General features: G+C 38.4%; 1 protein-coding gene across 2 annotated transcripts in view; it reads left to right on the top strand.

The window, feature by feature from the left end:
* The window catches only part of PARN (poly(A)-specific ribonuclease), a 164,260-nt gene that overhangs the window by 56,795 nt on the left and 90,340 nt on the right, over positions 1 to 17,125 (top strand). For both annotated transcript variants that reach the window (XM_059038327.2, XM_059038326.2), the window contains exons 19-21: positions 608 to 663; positions 1,877 to 1,963; positions 5,539 to 5,613. In XM_059038327.2, the coding sequence (XP_058894310.1) occupies positions 608 to 663; positions 1,877 to 1,963; positions 5,539 to 5,613 (218 nt within the window). The remainder of the gene's footprint in view (positions 1 to 607; positions 664 to 1,876; positions 1,964 to 5,538; positions 5,614 to 17,125) is intronic.

The following is a 17,125-nucleotide window of genomic DNA, read 5'->3' as shown; positions in this document are numbered from 1 at the left end:
AGGTTAAGATGGTTAGCACTCTGTAGTACTTGTTTTCTCTCAGTTTCTCTGGACCAACAAGGCAGCTCTTTGACTCCTTACTAATTTTTTTTCATTTAGCTAACACATACTGAGTAGTTCCTGAGTGTCAGGAGCTGTTGTAGGTGTTGGGGGTACCAGTTTTTTTCTTCTATTTGTGATAAATATTTAGCCCTAGAGAAAAATGTGAAGTGAATCTTAAGACCCTTTAAAATGATTTTAGAAATAGGGTAATATAATTAAGAAGCTTCTACAAAAGAATTTAATAGATGCCTATATCTTTTTTTTTTTAGCTAAATAAACATGCCTATATCAGTCTTTTTTTAATAGAAGTTAGTCCAGGGCTTCCCTGGTGGCGCAGTGGCTGAGAGTCCCCCTGCCAATGCAGGGGACACGGGTTCGTGCCCCGGTCCGGAAGATCCCACATGCTGTGAAGCGGCTGGGCCCGTGAGCCATGGCCGCTGAGCCTGCGCGTCCGGAGCCTGTGCTCCGCAACGGGAGCAGCCACAACAGTGAGAGGCCCGCATACCACAAAAAAAAAAACAAAACCGAAGTTAGTCAATTATCCATTTTTCTTTTCTTTTGGTAGGCTGTTTCTCATGAGAGTCATGGATATCCCCTATCTAAACTTGGAAGGACCAGACTGTAAGTGAATTTTTATTTTCTCGTTGGATCTGCATATTTAAGTGTGTGGTCTGGAAGGGATAACAGGAAAAGTATTACTGAAGAAAGAGCTTTATTCACTTAAAAATAGCCAGTGATTTTGTGGTTGATATGAATAGTATGCTTAAGTTAATGTTACCCTTGGGCCTTGATTAACTCCTCTCTTTACTTATATTTTCCAGTTTATACATGAGTTGAATTTAAAAAAAATATGTCTTCTCATCATTACTTCATTTTCACTCAGAACTCTAAATTCATAATTTTTTATAAATATATATGTAATAGATTTTTAAGATATGCTAGCCATGTCAGTAAGTACATTTTCTATTTTCTAATTATTTGAGTATGTATATATTTACATTTAGTGGGTGGATTTTTTTTTTTTTTTTTTCATTGAAAACCTCAGAAAGCCAGTCTATTTGGGAGGTGGTTTCTTCGTCTTCTAATTATTCTTTTCCATTGCTGTTTTCCTAGCCTAGTTTATTTGCCTTAATATATGCCAATAGGCATAGAGAAATGGGTGAACTACACTTTATACTTGATGATAATAATCATTGTAATAATAGTTTGAGGACATGCCGTGTTGCACTCCATATTAGACTTACGTTTAAATCTGTCATTCTTAACAGCAATTCTACGAGCTGAATATCGTCATCCCCAATTTATAAATAACCATGAGTGGCTGGAGTGGTTAGGTCTCTTGCTTAGAGTTGCACAGTTAAGTGGTGGGGTCTGGGATTAGAAAACAAGATTGTGACTCAGGACTGCCTCTGCTCAAACACAGTCCATTTAACTTGGACACTGCATTATTATTATTATTTTAACTAAATAAACATATGGACAACTAGATTAAAAGGAGAAAGTTAAATGTTTAGTGAAACTTCTTGAACAGAGCAGTCTTTTTCTTTTTTTCTTTAAATAATTTTCCCGGGAACTTCATGAGCAAAGATGTTTCTGCATAGAATTGCTAGGGTTCAAATTGTTGTGGGTTCTGTAAAGTATCAGAGCATGAGGCCTAAGCTCAGATGGCAGTGTCCTTCCAGTCAATCCCAAGAATGCTTTCAGGAGTCATTTGGTAACCATGAGGCATTCATAACGATTCCCCAAGTTAGCCAGGGCTTAGTTTCGTCAAAGAACCACTGGTCTGTTGTCCACTTTTCAGCTGTCAGTCTTTCATCAAAAATGTGTCTTGTAGTGCAGCCTAAACGTGATCATGTCCTCCACGTGACATTCCCCAAAGAATGGAAAACCAGTGACCTTTACCAGCTTTTCAGTGCCTTTGGTAAGTAAAGCACAAGTACAGATGTACTTTTAGGATCCTGCTCCTCTTTTGGTCTAGATGGTCAAAGGTATACAGATGGCTTTAGCTTGGGCATAAATAAGGATTAATATGCAAGGTTTTAATCTCACTCATGGAATTTCTGGAGTTTGCTATGCTGCTGTCTTTGTGCTAATGTGATCTGAGGAACTTTTGCTAGCATCCTACAATAGATTGCTATTATTAATCCATGGAAAGAAAGCAAGATACAGTTACTATGACTGCCCCTTACTGCCAACCATGGGAAATAAGTCTGGGCTAAGGATAAATTGTTTTTAAGATTAAATTCAGAGAGAATGTCTGTTTCATAAGGGCAGGCAGTTGCTGCTTGACATTGAATAGTCCAAGCAGACAAGCGCATATGTTTGAGAGGACCGAGATATGTGATATGTATGAGGTAGGGTGGTTCTTCTGTTACCTTTTTATCAGGTGAGGTGATTAGGTTAAATTGAACAGTCTTCTGATTAGGGTTTATAAAGGCCATTCTGATTGTAAGTCTTCAGCAATGTCTCTTTATTTTAACAAATAAAGTATTTAAGCTATCGTCTTTGGAAATTCGTGAATAAAGTGGAGGCAGCAAAAACCTAAATGTCCAATAATAAGAATGTTCAGTGAATGTTTATGTGTCTCCCCAACAGACTAGAATGTAGCCATTTTAAAGAGTTGAAGAGTTTGTTAAAAGATGGTAAAGTGTTTATATTTTAACATTTATAGTTAAAAGCAGATACAAAGTAGGATTCCTATATAACTTTTTTTTTAACTTTGTGTAGAAATCAAACTGAAAGGAAGCATCATGCTCTTATCACTGAATGTTTTAGATAGGGTTGTTTTCTTCCTGTTTATGCTTTTCTGTATTTCCTAAAATAAGCATATATTAGCTTTTATAAGTACAAAACGTTACGCACTTAATTTTCAGGAAAGTAAGTGAACGTAGGTTTATTTCTAGAAAGTTATCCTAATCTTTGCAGATAGTCTAAATGACTTCTGAAATTCTAGTCCTGCCTTTTTTTTTGGCTGAGTTGGGTCTTCATGGCGGTGCGCAGGCTTCTCATTGTGGTGGCTTCTCTTGTTGCAGAGCACGGGCTCTAGGCACGTGGGCTTCAGTAGTTGTGGCACACGGGCTTAGTTGCCCCGCGGAGTGTGGGATCTTCCCGGACCAGGGCTCGAACCCGTGTCCCCTGCATTAACAGGTGGATTCTTAGCCACTGTGCCACCAGGGAAGCCCCTAGTCCTGCTTTTTAATTTAAATGCAGGTACAGAAATGCAGTTGAATTTCACAGCTCATTTCTTTGTAAAGCTTTTTAATGTTGTTTCCCATTCTGTATTGCTCTTACCCCGATTTAGTCAAACTTTAATTAGCTAAATTAAGCAGAATGCTCTGAGTAGAATTTTTTTCATTTTAATTTAAAAAAAGATTAGCTGTGAGATATTGAACAGGTAACTCTCTGTATCTGTGTTTCCTTCTTGGAGATGATGATGGTGATGATGATACCGCCTATTTCATAGGCGTGTCATGAGGATTAAATGAGTTGATCCATGGAAGGCATTCAGAATAGTATGTGGCATATAGTAACTACTTATGAAATGTTAAATATTATTATTTATCTAAAAAACATACAGGGTAGAGAGGTAAGGAAATAATAGTAAGTAAATTTTATAACTGAGAAAGTCCTGGCACCCCACTGTGCAGCAGGAAGTGAGAGTTTTTTCCTGTGGTGGAGAAACAAAGCAGTTATGAAGTATTCCTAGCCTTTGAAAATTTTAGTAGATATTAAAAGATTTTTTTCATTGCTAAGTTCTGGTGATGTTTACCAACAGTTTACAAAATTCCAGTTTTCTGTATTTTTTTAGGAAGAGTGGTAGCGGATAGATCTCTGCCTTCTCCTTGGTTTTCTCCAGCTCCCTGTCCCACTGCTCTCCTGCCTCTCCTCAAGTCTCCTGCATTCCATTCTGTTTGTGTTTCGCTTTTTTCTCTTTTTTTTTTTTGGTAATTAATGGCACATATTTTTAAAAAATATTTGTTTTTAAAAATTTTTGGCTGCATCAGGTCTTAGTTGTGGCATGTGGGATCTTTCATGCAGGCTCTTCGTTGCAGCGTGGGTGTCTCTCTAGTGTGGCACGTGGGCTTCAGAGTGCATGGGCTCTGTAGTTGTGGCTTGCATGCTCAGTAGTTGCTGTGTGTGGGCTCAGTTGCCCTGCAGCATGTGGGATCTTAGTTCCCCAACCAGGGATCTAACCTGTGTCTCCTGCAATGGAAGGCAGATTCTTAACCACTGGACCACCAGGGAAGTCCCGCCTTTCACCTTTATCGAGGACTTGTCTCTGTGTGTGAAAATCATTTTGTTCCACTATACTGCTTTCTGTCCCTCTGTGTTTTTCTTTTCTCTATTAGTCTGTCTTGGTTTCCTCTCTCCGATGCCTTCTTTACCTCGTCCTCTATCCCCTACCTGTTGCCTTTACCTGGTTTCTTTACCTGACCTTGAGATCATTATTGAATTTTTCTTATTTCTTGCTACATTGATTTATTTCATGTTCCCCATTCATAATTTTCAGAGTTTGAATCTCTAAAAAGAAATAGTTGTGTGGGTTTTTTTTAGCATACGTGGTGTCTGATTTTTATTAGTGATTTTTTTTAATATACCAGGTTCATGGATTTTGAGTCTTTTAGTACATGAACGTGGTATATTCCTTAATTTATTTAGGTCTTCATTAGTTTTTGTTTGTTTTTTTATTTTGGCCTGACTGCATGGCTTGTGGGATCTTAGTTCTCTGACCGGGGATTGAACCCAGGCCACGGCAGTGAAAGCGCCAAATCCTAACCACTAGACCACCAGGGAACTCCCTGTTAGTGATCTTGATTGGAAAAAAGTCTCCAGCCCTGGCATGAGATTGTGTTGAATGATAAACTGCCTCAGGATTTAATCCAGAAGGATCTTTCTTTTGTTTTTAAAACAAATTTTTAAAGCTGCTTCTTTTTTTCTGGTTTGTCTGTTTTCTTGAGGGTTTTTTTGTTTTGTTTTTAAAAATTTATTTTTGGCTGCCTTGGGTCTTTGTTGCTGTGTGCAGGCTTTCTCCAGTTGCGTGTGCAGGCTTTCTCCAGTTGCGGTGAGCAGGGGCTACTCTTCATTGTGGTGTGCGGGCTTCTAATTGTGGTGGCTTCTCATTGTGGTGGCTTCTCTTTGTTGTGGAGCACAGGCTCTAGGTGCGTGGGCTTCAGTAGTTGTGGCACATGGGCTTAGTTGCTCTGCGGCATGTGGAATCTTCCCGGACCAGGGCTCAAACCCGTGTCCCCTGTACTGGCAGGTGGATTCTTAATCACTGAGCCACCAGGGAAGCCCCTTTCTTGAAGTTTTAACTGAAATAGCTGCAGTGGTAGATTTAAGTTTTAGTTCTCTGTAGTGCTGAGATTTTGATCAAATTTTAAACTAGCACCTCATCTCTCTTTAAATTGATGGATATTCTGAAATATATCAGATGTACAAATGGAATCTGATAGCTATCTAAATGGTTAAATGCTTACTTTTAATTCACTGTTACAGGTAACATTCAGATATCCTGGATCAATGACACATCAGCATTTGTTTCTCTCAGCCAACCTGAACAAGTACCAATTGGTAAGTCTTTTGGACCTTTGTTTTGTGTATTAATGAAAAGTGGGAGCTTGCCCACTTCCCAGTCTAAATGCTGTGGGTTCAGTCAGCTGATTTACAAGCATTGCTGCCCCGTTTGTTTTGAGCTTGTCTCTAAAATAAAGGAAATAATTAGTAAGTATCATGTGTAGATGAGAAAATAAGACCAATGTATTGATTCCTTAGATATACTATATCATATACTTTTTACTTTTCTATTCCTTTCCCATTGCCCTTTTTCTGAAATGGTTCGTATGTTTACTATTTGAGGGTTAGAAATAGCAAATTGAGAGGAATAGGGGACAGACACCAAAAGGTGATCCCTGTATTGACCTGTTTGCCTCTGTACTTTCCCCATTTATTTATAAATTTTTGTGGTTTATTTATTCCATTAAACTTGTGTCAAATACTTGTTTTATGAACAAATAAACTGAAAGATTATTTGCTTCTAAATTAGGATTGTAAAAAGGTGGAATGCTACCTCTCTTATTGTTGGACCCTAAATGATTTTGATATTAACCATCACAAAACAGTCTGTTTTCTTAGGATAAAAAGTTATTGAGTTAGGGCTTCCCTGGTGGTGCAGTGGTTGAGAATCCGCCTGCGGATGCAGGGCACACGGGTTCGTGCCCCGGTCCGGGAAGATCCCACATGCCGCGAGGCGGCTGGGCCCGTGAGCCATGGCCGCTGAGCCTGCGCGTCCGGAGCCTGTGCTCTGCAAAGGGAGAGGCCACAGCAGTGAGAGGCCCGTGTACCACCAAAAAAAAAAAAAGTTAATGAGTTAAATATTGAAGAAAATATATATTGTTAAGCTGCTTCTTCAGACAGATTTCAAGTTCCCTGGTGCTTAATAATGTAATTTTTCTTTTTATTAAATGAAGTGCCACAGATTAAAACTATACAACTCTGATAATGTAGCTATATGAGCAATTATATGAAAATTTCTACAAATACACAAATTCAGGTCAGAGTATTTTTGGTATTAAAAAAAATTATATAACCATTGCAGGAATATATGCTATGTTATACAAATGAAAAGTTTAGGCTCTGGAGTCATATTACTACACTGCCTTTGGTTGTGTGACCTTGGACACGGTATTTAACCGTGATAAGCTTCTGCTTATCTCTATAAACTGAGGATGATGTTATGGATTTTTTTGGGTTATTATGAGGACTGCATGAGATGATTATGTTTATAAAGCTTGGCATCACTATGAACTTTTATTATGGTTATTTAGCAGTAGATTTCAATGTGAAATGTACTTCAGGAGCTCATGACACCAGGAACAATGTTGGATCCAGGGTGTGAATGATATTGCTAGTTAAATGTTTTTTAATATTTGCTTATTTCTGTGACCCATCCCCCCACAATCCTTAGAAAGACAGTTTACCTGGAATTCAAAGGGATTGAATTATTAGAGAATTGTTAGTGGGGGGGCAGGGACCCTGAGATTAAGACTGTAGTGAGACTTCAGTGTAGATGAGAGAACACTGAATGTTAACTCCCCACCCGAAATCTCGTCCTGCCTCCCCTGCTCGCTCAGTGTCACACTTCAGCTTCCTTGCTGGTCACTCTCAGGAGCCATGCAGTGGGAGAGAAGGGGATGCAGAAGCCACGCTGATACGGGGAGTAGTAACCTGCCTCCACTGCCTGTCAGCCATGCATTTTTTTTTTTTTTTGGCAGTATGCGGGCCTCTCACTGTTGTGGCCTCTCCCATTGCAGAGCACAGGCTCCGGATGCGCAGGCTCAGTGGCCATGGCTCACGGGCCCAGCCGCTCCACGGCATGTGGGATCTTCCCGGACCAGGGCACGAACCCGTGTCCCCTGCATCGGCAGGAGGACTCTCAACCACTGCACCACCAGGGAAGCCCCCAGCCATGCATTTTTGGGCATGTTACGTAAACTCTCTAAGCCTCAGGTTCCTCGTTTGAGCGACGCAGATGATGATAGTTAGTTCCTTTGTGAAATGAGGTCATGAATGTTAAGTTCCCAGCAAAGAGCCTGGCACTCCACCAGCAGTGCTTGACAATTGGTAGTAATTATTGAAATACTTGCTTGGCCTCCCTTGCTATGAACAGTAAACATGTGTGTGTAAATCTGAAATTTGTAAGACACTAGTGAGTAGTGCTTAGTTGAAAATACAAGCATAATTCCTTGTTTATGTGTGTGAGGTGTCAGAGCTTCTTTTATTGTTCCTGTTATACCATATTTGACATGCAATAATGATTACTCCCTTACTTATTATTGAAAGTGTCTTTCAATAGTACAGTAGCTTTTAAGCTCAGTATTTTATTCAATGATACCTGAAATCAGGGAGCTGCATTTCAGAATCATGTAGGCACAGAAGTCCTCTGATTTGCTTGTTTGCCCATCTTATTCTCTATTGGATCCTCCTCTTGTGCCTGGCACATGCCGTGGCGTGAGTAGATAGATGTGTGTGTGAATGGGCAATGTGGGGAGTAGGCCAAGATAAAACTGTGACCTTCTTACCTTTTTTCCTCCTAGGTGAAGAAGTTAGATGACTGTTGTCTTTTGATACATGCAGCTGTACTAGTAAAGTCTAATTTTCCATGACAGTCTCTTTTCTGACACAAACGACAACTCTTAACATAAATCCCTGGTGGTGCACGTACTGTGCCTACGACTGCAGTTTCTTTGCCAGCAGCCATCTTTTACTCAACCATCCCCCACCCCCAGGGCTTGGCTTCGTCTTAACTTGCTTCCTCATCTCAGCCTAAACATCCGTGTCTTCAGATGTTTTCTCTGGCTCCCTTTGCAGGGGATCAGACCCCGTTCTCTGTGCTAGCCTGGTATCCTTTCTTAATATACCTTGCTTGGTTGTCTTCCCAGATAGACTAAGAGCAGGGACCATATCTCTTGTTTGCCATTGTGTTTTCAGTGCTTAGAGACGTAATGTCTGATGTTAGTGTGTGTTAAATAGTTGTTGAGCTGAATAAATGACATTCAAGGTGTTACGACTTAGAAACGCCGTTTTGTGCCTGATGGTTGTACCTCGTGTCTCACCTTTTGCTGTGATTTCTGAAATTATGCAGATGTTTCCCTGAAAGACAATGTAAAATTTGTTTTTTATAGTGGTAGTTTTACCAATGAGAGAGACCCAGGGTATCTAATGTGCCGCAAATCCTATTAATGTTATCTTAAGCAAATTACTTATTCATTTCAGCGGAAACAGAGGGCTTGTTAGATCAATAACGTAATGTTGGAAAAATCATTAAATGCCTATTTATATAGCAGCTTGTAATGGCTTCTTTGGCTCGGTTACAAACTATTTTTGATTTACACTTACGGAGTTGGTTTTTAACGGACACCTGCCTTTTTCTTTTGGTAGTGCTAATTCTAATCAAGATTTCTTTAAAGCCATTTTCATGAATATGAAAACTCTTTTTCAGGTCTATTGAAATTATTAAAACTCTTCTACTGGGTTCAATTTAGTTCAATTCCTGTTGCATTTTGTTTGCTGCTGCTGTGAAGATAGAAGAGTCCCTGGTTGCTTTGGGGTTCAGATAGTGGAAACCCATCCAAGCCATATTTTCATATTCTTCCCCTCTGGCTTTTCAGGGAAGACAGCACGTGGCCAGTGTGGGACTTGATGCCATGGAGGAGATCACTTAGCCTCACCGTTTCAGAATTTTTCTCAGAGTAATCGAATAAGAAATCACCCGTAATGGTCACATCTGAATACCTCAGACACATTTAGGATTTTTATATATCTAATATAGTTTTGTTAAATGGGGAAAAGAGCTCAACAATATTTCAAATGTATTAGCCCTTCCTAATCATACTCTCAATAGTTAGACATTGTCTTGAGTGTCCTTAGATATAAGGCATTATCTCTCTGCCTGTAAGTTTTATAGAAATAGCTTGAGGAAAATAACCTTTTTATTTGTTTTGAAAAGCCAGAGATTAGAGTACACCATGAGTACTACAGGAAAATTTTAAAAAGCACAAATTGATGAAGGCACTTTAGTAGAGGTAAAAACCTATTGGTTATTTTGTAAAGCCAGCCCCAATTCAGGGAGTTATAGAAATTCCCGATATACTGCCTTAGTAGCTTGTTCAGGATGATTTGTTGGGATGGGGGGAGGTACTTGGCTTCACAGCTTCACTTTAGTCCACAGTATGAGTGTGCTTATATAAAATCATCCTTTTAAAAGCATAGCTTTTGATTGTGCTGAACAGATAAATATTAGAGTTGTTATACGACTTTTGAGGCGATTATTCGGTATTGGATTTGTTAAAAGGCTGCTTATAACTTTAAACTTTACCTGTGCATTTTGTTAGCCTTTTAATGTTTACCAAATCTGTAGTGATAACTGTTTGTCATTCGTGGGATTGATTTGTGTTCTCGTTTTTCCTCAATCACTCTAGCTAGAGGTTCCTGATTTTGTTGCTCTTTTCAAAGAATCAGCTTTTGGCTTACTTCGTTTTTCTCTGTTGTTTGCTGGTGTCTATTTTGTTGGTTTCTTTTTTGTTTTCTTCTTCTTCTTCTTTTTTTTTTTTTTTTTACTTGCTTTGGGTTTACTTTGCTCTTCTTTTCTAGTTTCTTGAGGTAGAACGTTATGTGATTTTTTTTTTTTTTAAGTCTTTAAAATTTTTTGAGCCTGGCTTCCTATAGTTTAGCAGTCAGCCTGTGATTGGTCAGGTGTTGTGCTTGAACACCTGGAGCCAGTAAGGCTCTCACCCTTTGCCAATGAGGTTGGGGAACATTCAGCATCCAACCTTCAAGCAGTTCCCAGTCTGCCCCAGTTTTCACTTTCAGCCGTATCTCCACCGTATCTCCATTCTCCTGTGTGAGGGCACAAGGCCTCAAGCCCAGCTAACAGTGTGTGTGTAGCTAAGACTCTCACCCAGTCATTGATTTTGACCTCTTTTTGTTTCTAATACAAGCATTTAAAGCTATAAGTTATCCTGTAAGCACTGTTGCAGGTGCATCCCATCAATTATATGTTGCTTTCATTATCATTAAGTTAGATACGTTTTTCTAATTGCTCCTTTGACCCTGGATTATTTAGAAGTGTGTTGTTTAATTTCCAAGTACTTAGAATTTTCCTAATTTCTTATTGTTGCTAATTTGTAATTTAATTCTGTTGTGACTAGAAATTTAAAAATGATTTTAGTCCTTTTAAATGTGCTGAAATTTGCTTTATGGCCTAGCATAAGATATGACCTATCTTGCTGAATGTACTATGTACACTTGTAAAGAATGTGAATTCTGCAGTATAATGTTTGATCTGTCGATATAAATATCACTGTTGTTCAGATATTGTGTCTTTACTGATGTTTTATTTAGCAGTTCTGCCAGTGTTTGAGAGAGGGTGTTAAAATCTCCTATGATTGTGGAATTGTCTATTTCCCCCTTTAATTTTGTCATTTTTCCTGTCATATATTTTGAGGCTGTGTGCACGTTTATGATTGTTTTGTCTTTCTGGTAAATTGATTGTATCATTATGAAATGCCCTTCTTTATCTTTTGTATTACTATTATTTTTAAGTCTAATCTGATATTAATATAGTCAGTCCGTCCTTGTGTTTTTAATGTTTGGCTGGTATATCCTTTTTCTGCCGTTTACTATCAACCCATCTGTGTATATATAAAATACTCTCTTGTAGACAGCATATAGTTGGATATTGCTTTTTGTTAATCCATTCTGATAACTCTGGCTTTTTTTGGAGTATTTAGTCCACTGACATTTAATGTAATTATTTATATGGTTAGGCTTGTCATTTTAAAGTTTGTTTTTTGTTTAGTCCCTCTGTTTTTTGTTCCTTTGTTTCCCCCTTTCCTGTCTTCTTTTGGATTATTTGAAATTGTTAAAAAGAATTCCATTTTAATTTCTGTATTGGCTTTTTAGTGCTATACCTATTTGCATTATTTTTTAGTGGTTGCTTTAGATATTTCAATATATAGCCATAACTTTTCACAGTACACTTAGAGTTCATATTCTCACATAGAAGGTAGAAACCTTACATCCATATAGGTCCATTTACTCCAATTCCTATTGTCTTCCAGGCTGTAATTGGCATATGTATTACACGTGCTTTGATTATAAATCCCACAAAGTGGTGTTATAGTTTTGCTTTAAGCAGTCATATGTATTTTAAGAAATTAAAAGGGGGACTTCCCTGGTGGTCCAGTGGCTAGAACTCTTTATTCCCAGTGCAGGGGGCCTTGGTTCGGTCCCTGGTCAGGGAACTAGATCCCTCATGCTGCAACTAAAGATCCCGCATGCCACAGCTAAGACCCAGCACCGCTAAATAAATAAATAAATATTTAAAAAATTAAAAGGATAATTTAAAAAATTTACCCAAATATTTACCATTTCAGATGTCTTCATTCATTCCTGAAGATCCAAGTTTCTTCAGGGTATCACCTAAAGAACTTCCTTCAGTATTTCTTACAGTGCTGGTGTGGTGGCAACAGATTCTCTTAGTTTTTCTTTATCTGAAAATGTCTTTATTTTGCCTTCATTCATGTAGAATATTTTAGCTGGATATAGAATTCTGAAATCCTTTCAGCATTTTAAAGATGTTCCATTGTCTTCTGGCATCCATGGTCTCTGATGACAAGGCTGCAGTCATTTGAAATTTGAATCATTGTTGCCCTCTTTGTAACAGGTTGTTTTTCTCTGGGTACTTTAAAGACTTTCTCTTTACGTTGATTTTTTAGCAGTTTGAATATGATGTACTTTGGCATGGCTTTCTTTGTAATTATCCTATTGGGGTTGACTGAGCTTCTTGAATGTACAGATTTATGTCTTTTACCAGATTTGGGAAGTTTTTAGAGGTTATTCAAAGATTTTTTTCCTGTTCTTTATTCTCTTGCCTCTCCGTTTGGGATTTCAGCTACCTATATGTGGGCGACCTTTTGCTATTGTTCCTGTGTTTCCTGATGCTCTTCATTTTTTTTCCACCTTCTTTTTTTTTCTCTTCTTCAGATTGGATAATTTCTGTTTATCTACAAGGGCACTGACTCTTCCCTCAATCATCATTATTCTGCTATTAAGCCCATCCAGTGAATTTTTAATTTCATATATTGTATTTTTCAGTTCTGTATTTCCATCCAGTTTATTTTAACCTTTTTTGTTTCTTGTTGAGATTTCCTATCTTTGTTTTATTTTGAGCCTATATTCCTTTACCTCAATGAACATATTCACAATAGCTCTTTTAATGTCTTTGTCTAATAATTACAACATCTGTGTCCTAGGTGTTGGTACCTATTGATTACCTTTCTTTTGAGAATAGACCACATTTTCCTGGCTCTTCATATGTTCAGTAATTTGGGATTGTTTCCTGGACATTTTGAATGTTCTTTTGTGGACTCTGGATTCACTTATATTCCTCAGAAGAGTGTTGATGTTTTCGTTTTAGTTTTAGCGGGCAATTAGCTAAAACTACAAACCCCTTCATGCTTGTGGGAAGTGGCTCAGATCTTAGCTCAGGCTGCTTTCAGTCTGCCACATGCATGGTTAAGGGTCAGCCAGGGACGTGGGCTATCTTTACACCACATTTGGAGTTCCCATTCTCTGGTTTCCTCTCTTCAAGGATTCCTTTCTCATTCTGTGTTGCCACTGGTTGCCCTTTGTGTCTTCCCCTGACTCCTCCTACCAAAAAGACATGGGATTTTTCCATCAGAGTTTTAGTTGTTCTTTGCCCTCTTTACTACAGATTCCCTTTAAGGCAGAATCACATCCAAAAAAAAAAAAAAAAAAAAAAAAAAACCAGGAAATTCACTCTGTAGCAGTTTGCTTCCTCCAAGGTTTGACTGCCCTCCAAAATCTCCCTGTTTCTGCTTCTGTTCCAGAGCCCTTTGATACTTGTTTTTAGCATCTTTTTCCAGAGCTTATGTTGTCATCAGTGGAAAGGTCAGTTTGTTAGGAGGTGGAATGCCTTACCTTTGCTTTTTAGTTGTTACCCTAATAGTATCTACATTGGACACAAAACTTCCTGCCGTATTACACCATGCTGTACTACCTCTTTCTCTGTTTAATAACATTTTAAGAAAATCTAATGTTAATTCATTAAAAACCTGCTACTTACCTCGTTTAACCAATTAAAAGTGACTTAAGTTCAGTTCCTTTCAAATACACATATATACTGAGGGACAATATCCTGACAAAGTATTTGGTGCTTTGTTTCCATCTGTGCTACTATTCATAGTTGGCTAGTGTGTTACTGTATATTTATTCTTGTCGGAGAGGAAATGCACAAAACAGTCAAGAAAGAACCAAAAAACAAATGATGTTTTTTCTTGCATGTTAATTTTCCTAATCTTAAACTGTATGTAGAGTTGGCTTACAACAATTATATTAATTATAAATTTATAGCAATAAATAAATGAGTTCAACTATGACATGACTTTTTAAATAAAAAGCTTGTTTGGGAGAGAGGCAATGGGTGACTTAACTTGTAGGTTAAAATGCTACATGATTTTTATTCTATAAGTACTGAAACCTGGAAACAATATATTTGTTTTTATATAGACAAGATTTTTTTTATAGTATTGGCTTATGGAGTACTTTAGTTTGGTAAAGGAAAATCGTTATTAGTGAGAAGCATACATGTCTATATGCTTTGTGTAGATATCTTCTCATTTGAAAACTTGTAAGAGCAACTGATTCTTTTCTTTCCCTCTCTAAATTGCTTAATCCCCAAAAGGCACTGTGGAAATTTTAAATAATATTTATTAAGAACCTTCTTGTTTTACTAATTCCCTTATGTGTTTAATCGTGAGAATTAGCAGCTTTATGCATCTCTGCTATGAAATCTGTATCAGGCAGATTTATTTAAGAGCGTGACAGTAACTTGTATTCTTCCTAATTAAGGCATTAGCTGGTGTGAGAATGGGGCAGAAAACTTCCTGACTGCCAGATAAGGCTTCCCGGGTTCTTAATGTAACTGCCAGCATTAAAGCATCAATGAGGAAGAGTCCTGTGGCAGTTAGAATGTAACCGGGAGAAATGCAGTGTTTGTGCTTCAGAGGCTGAATCTTCATATTCTGTTAAATTGCTTGTTGTCCAAAGGATTGGGTTTGACTTTTTGTGTTTTGTGTTTTAGGGGCCATGTTATCTGGATCTAAGAATGTTTGCTTTGTCAGAATATTCAGAAAACCTATCAAATTTAGTTCTAATGTCATTTGTTAAAAAATTGCTTTTGTGATGGTCTCCTGCCTCCAGTTTTAGAAGTAAATTAAACTCACTGTTGAAAACGTGAGAAATATTTGATATTACAAAGAAGAAAACAATTCAATCATGGTCTCTCCATGTAGATATGAATACTAACAATATTTTGGTTAGTGTTTCCTGTCACTTGTTTTACTCTGTCTAGATGAGTGTTTTCATAACATTTTTAATACTACTTGAGACCTGACTTTAAATGCATTTTTGGATCTGCTTTTTTTTTTTTTTTTTTTTTTCGGTAGGCGGGCCTCTCACTGTTGTGGCCTCTCCCGTTGCGGAGCATAGGCTCCGGACGTGCAGGCTCAGCGGCCACGGCTCACGGGCCCAGCCGCTCCGTGGCATGTGGGATCTTCCCGGACCGGGGCACGAACCCGTGTCTCCTGCATCGGCAGGTGGACTCTCAACCACTGCGCCACCAGGGAAGCCTGGATCTGCTTTTTTAGTTAACATTATGTCACAAGCATTTTCCATGCCATTACACATTTTTCTAGAAGAGTTTCCTTTTAATGGATGCATTATATTTCATTGTATAGGTACATGTAACTTATTTAACTATATCCCTTTTGGATGTTTAAGTTATATCCAAATTTTTACTATTTTAAATTAATTCTTTTTTTTTTTTTTTTTTTTTTTGCGGTATGCGGGCCTCTCACCGTTGTGGCCTCTCCCGTTGCGGAGCACAGGCTCCGGACGTGCAGGCTCGGCGGCCATGGCTCACGGGCCCAGCCGCTCCGCGGCATGTGGGATCTTCCCGGACCGGGGCACGAACCCGTGTCTCCTGCATCGGCAGGCGGACTCTCAACCACTGCGCCATCAGGGAAGCCCTAAATTAATTCTTTTTTAAAAATTTTATTTACTTATTTATGGCTACATTGGATCTTTGTTGCTGTGTGCAGGCTTTCTCTAGTTGGGGTGAGCGGGGGCTACTCTTTGTTGCGGTGCATTGGCTTCTCATTGTGGTGGCTTCTCTTGTTGCAGAGCACGGGCTCTAGGCATGTGGGCTTCAGTAGTTGTGGCGAGTGGGCTCCACAGCACAGGCTCAGTAGTTGTGGCATGTGGGCTTAGTTGCTCCGCGGCATGTGGGATTTTCCCGGGCCAGGGCTCGAACCCCAGTCCCCTGCATTGGCAGGCGGATTCTTAACCACTGTGCCACCAGGGAAGTTCTTAAGTTAATTCTTTAATGAGCATCTTTGTCTTTCTTTATATCTCTGATTATTTTATTAAAATAAATTCTGAAGACATGAAATCATTGGGTCCATAATGATGATCTTAAAAAAAAATCTGAAACAACTCATTTGTACCTCTTATTAAACAGTGATAATTTTTGTTAATGGAAAAATTTTTAAGTACCAAAAAATTAAAAGTTTGCTTAGTGCCCCTTTCTTTATTAACAAAGATAATTGCTATAGTATTTGAGATTTACTTTTCAACTGTGTATATTATATTTAAGTATATATTTCATCTTATAATATTTTATTCTTTGCACATTGTTTTACTGTGTGTTGTTTTAACTTATCAGTGCTTCATGTCTATGTAATAAGCTCTCTTTTTGTGTTTAGTTGAATAACATTTCATCATATGAAGGTATCATAATTTATTTAACCAGTTCTTTGCTGAACACTTAATTTAAACACTTTTAAAATAAGCTTTTATTTTCAAAATAAGCTTTTATTTATTCTTTGTATTGAGTGTTAGAATCATTCTGTCTGGGTCATTCAAAAAGCCCACTGGGATTTTTCACTGCTATTTTAACAAATTAATTCCATTGACATCGTTATTTAGAAATATTCAGTCTTTATGACCAGAAATATGTATCTTTTCATTTACTCAGAAAATTTTGTGCATCTGATTTTTGTTGTTGTTGTTGTTATTGTTATTGTTGTTGTTTTTGCGGTACGCGGGCCTCTCAGTGTTGTGGCCTCTCCCGTTGCGGAGCACAGGCTCCCAACGCGCAGGCTCAGCGGCCATGGCTTGCGGGCCCAGCCGCTCCACGGCATGTGGGATCTTCCTGGACCGGAGCACGAACTCGTGTCCCCTGCATTGGCAGGCGGACTTTCAACCACTGCGCCACCAGGGAAGCCCTTGTGCATCTTTGAATGTAGTTGTATGTTTCATTGTTCTTGTTGTTTTTATCATACATACCTTTGAAGATTATGCAGAGTAAGTTGGAAATCAGGTTCCATTGTGCCTGATTTAGTACCACAGCCATAGTCAGCTCTCGGGAAATATTTTAGGATGCTGGTGGTTTTAGGAAATTTGAAGCAGTGAGATTAATCAGCCTGCTTGCTCTTAGGCCACT

Source organism: Kogia breviceps, chromosome 14 (assembly GCF_026419965.1).
Source record: "Kogia breviceps isolate mKogBre1 chromosome 14, mKogBre1 haplotype 1, whole genome shotgun sequence".
NCBI lineage: Eukaryota > Metazoa > Chordata > Mammalia > Artiodactyla > Physeteridae > Kogia > Kogia breviceps.
This window is presented reverse-complemented; position numbering and strand designations above follow the sequence as displayed.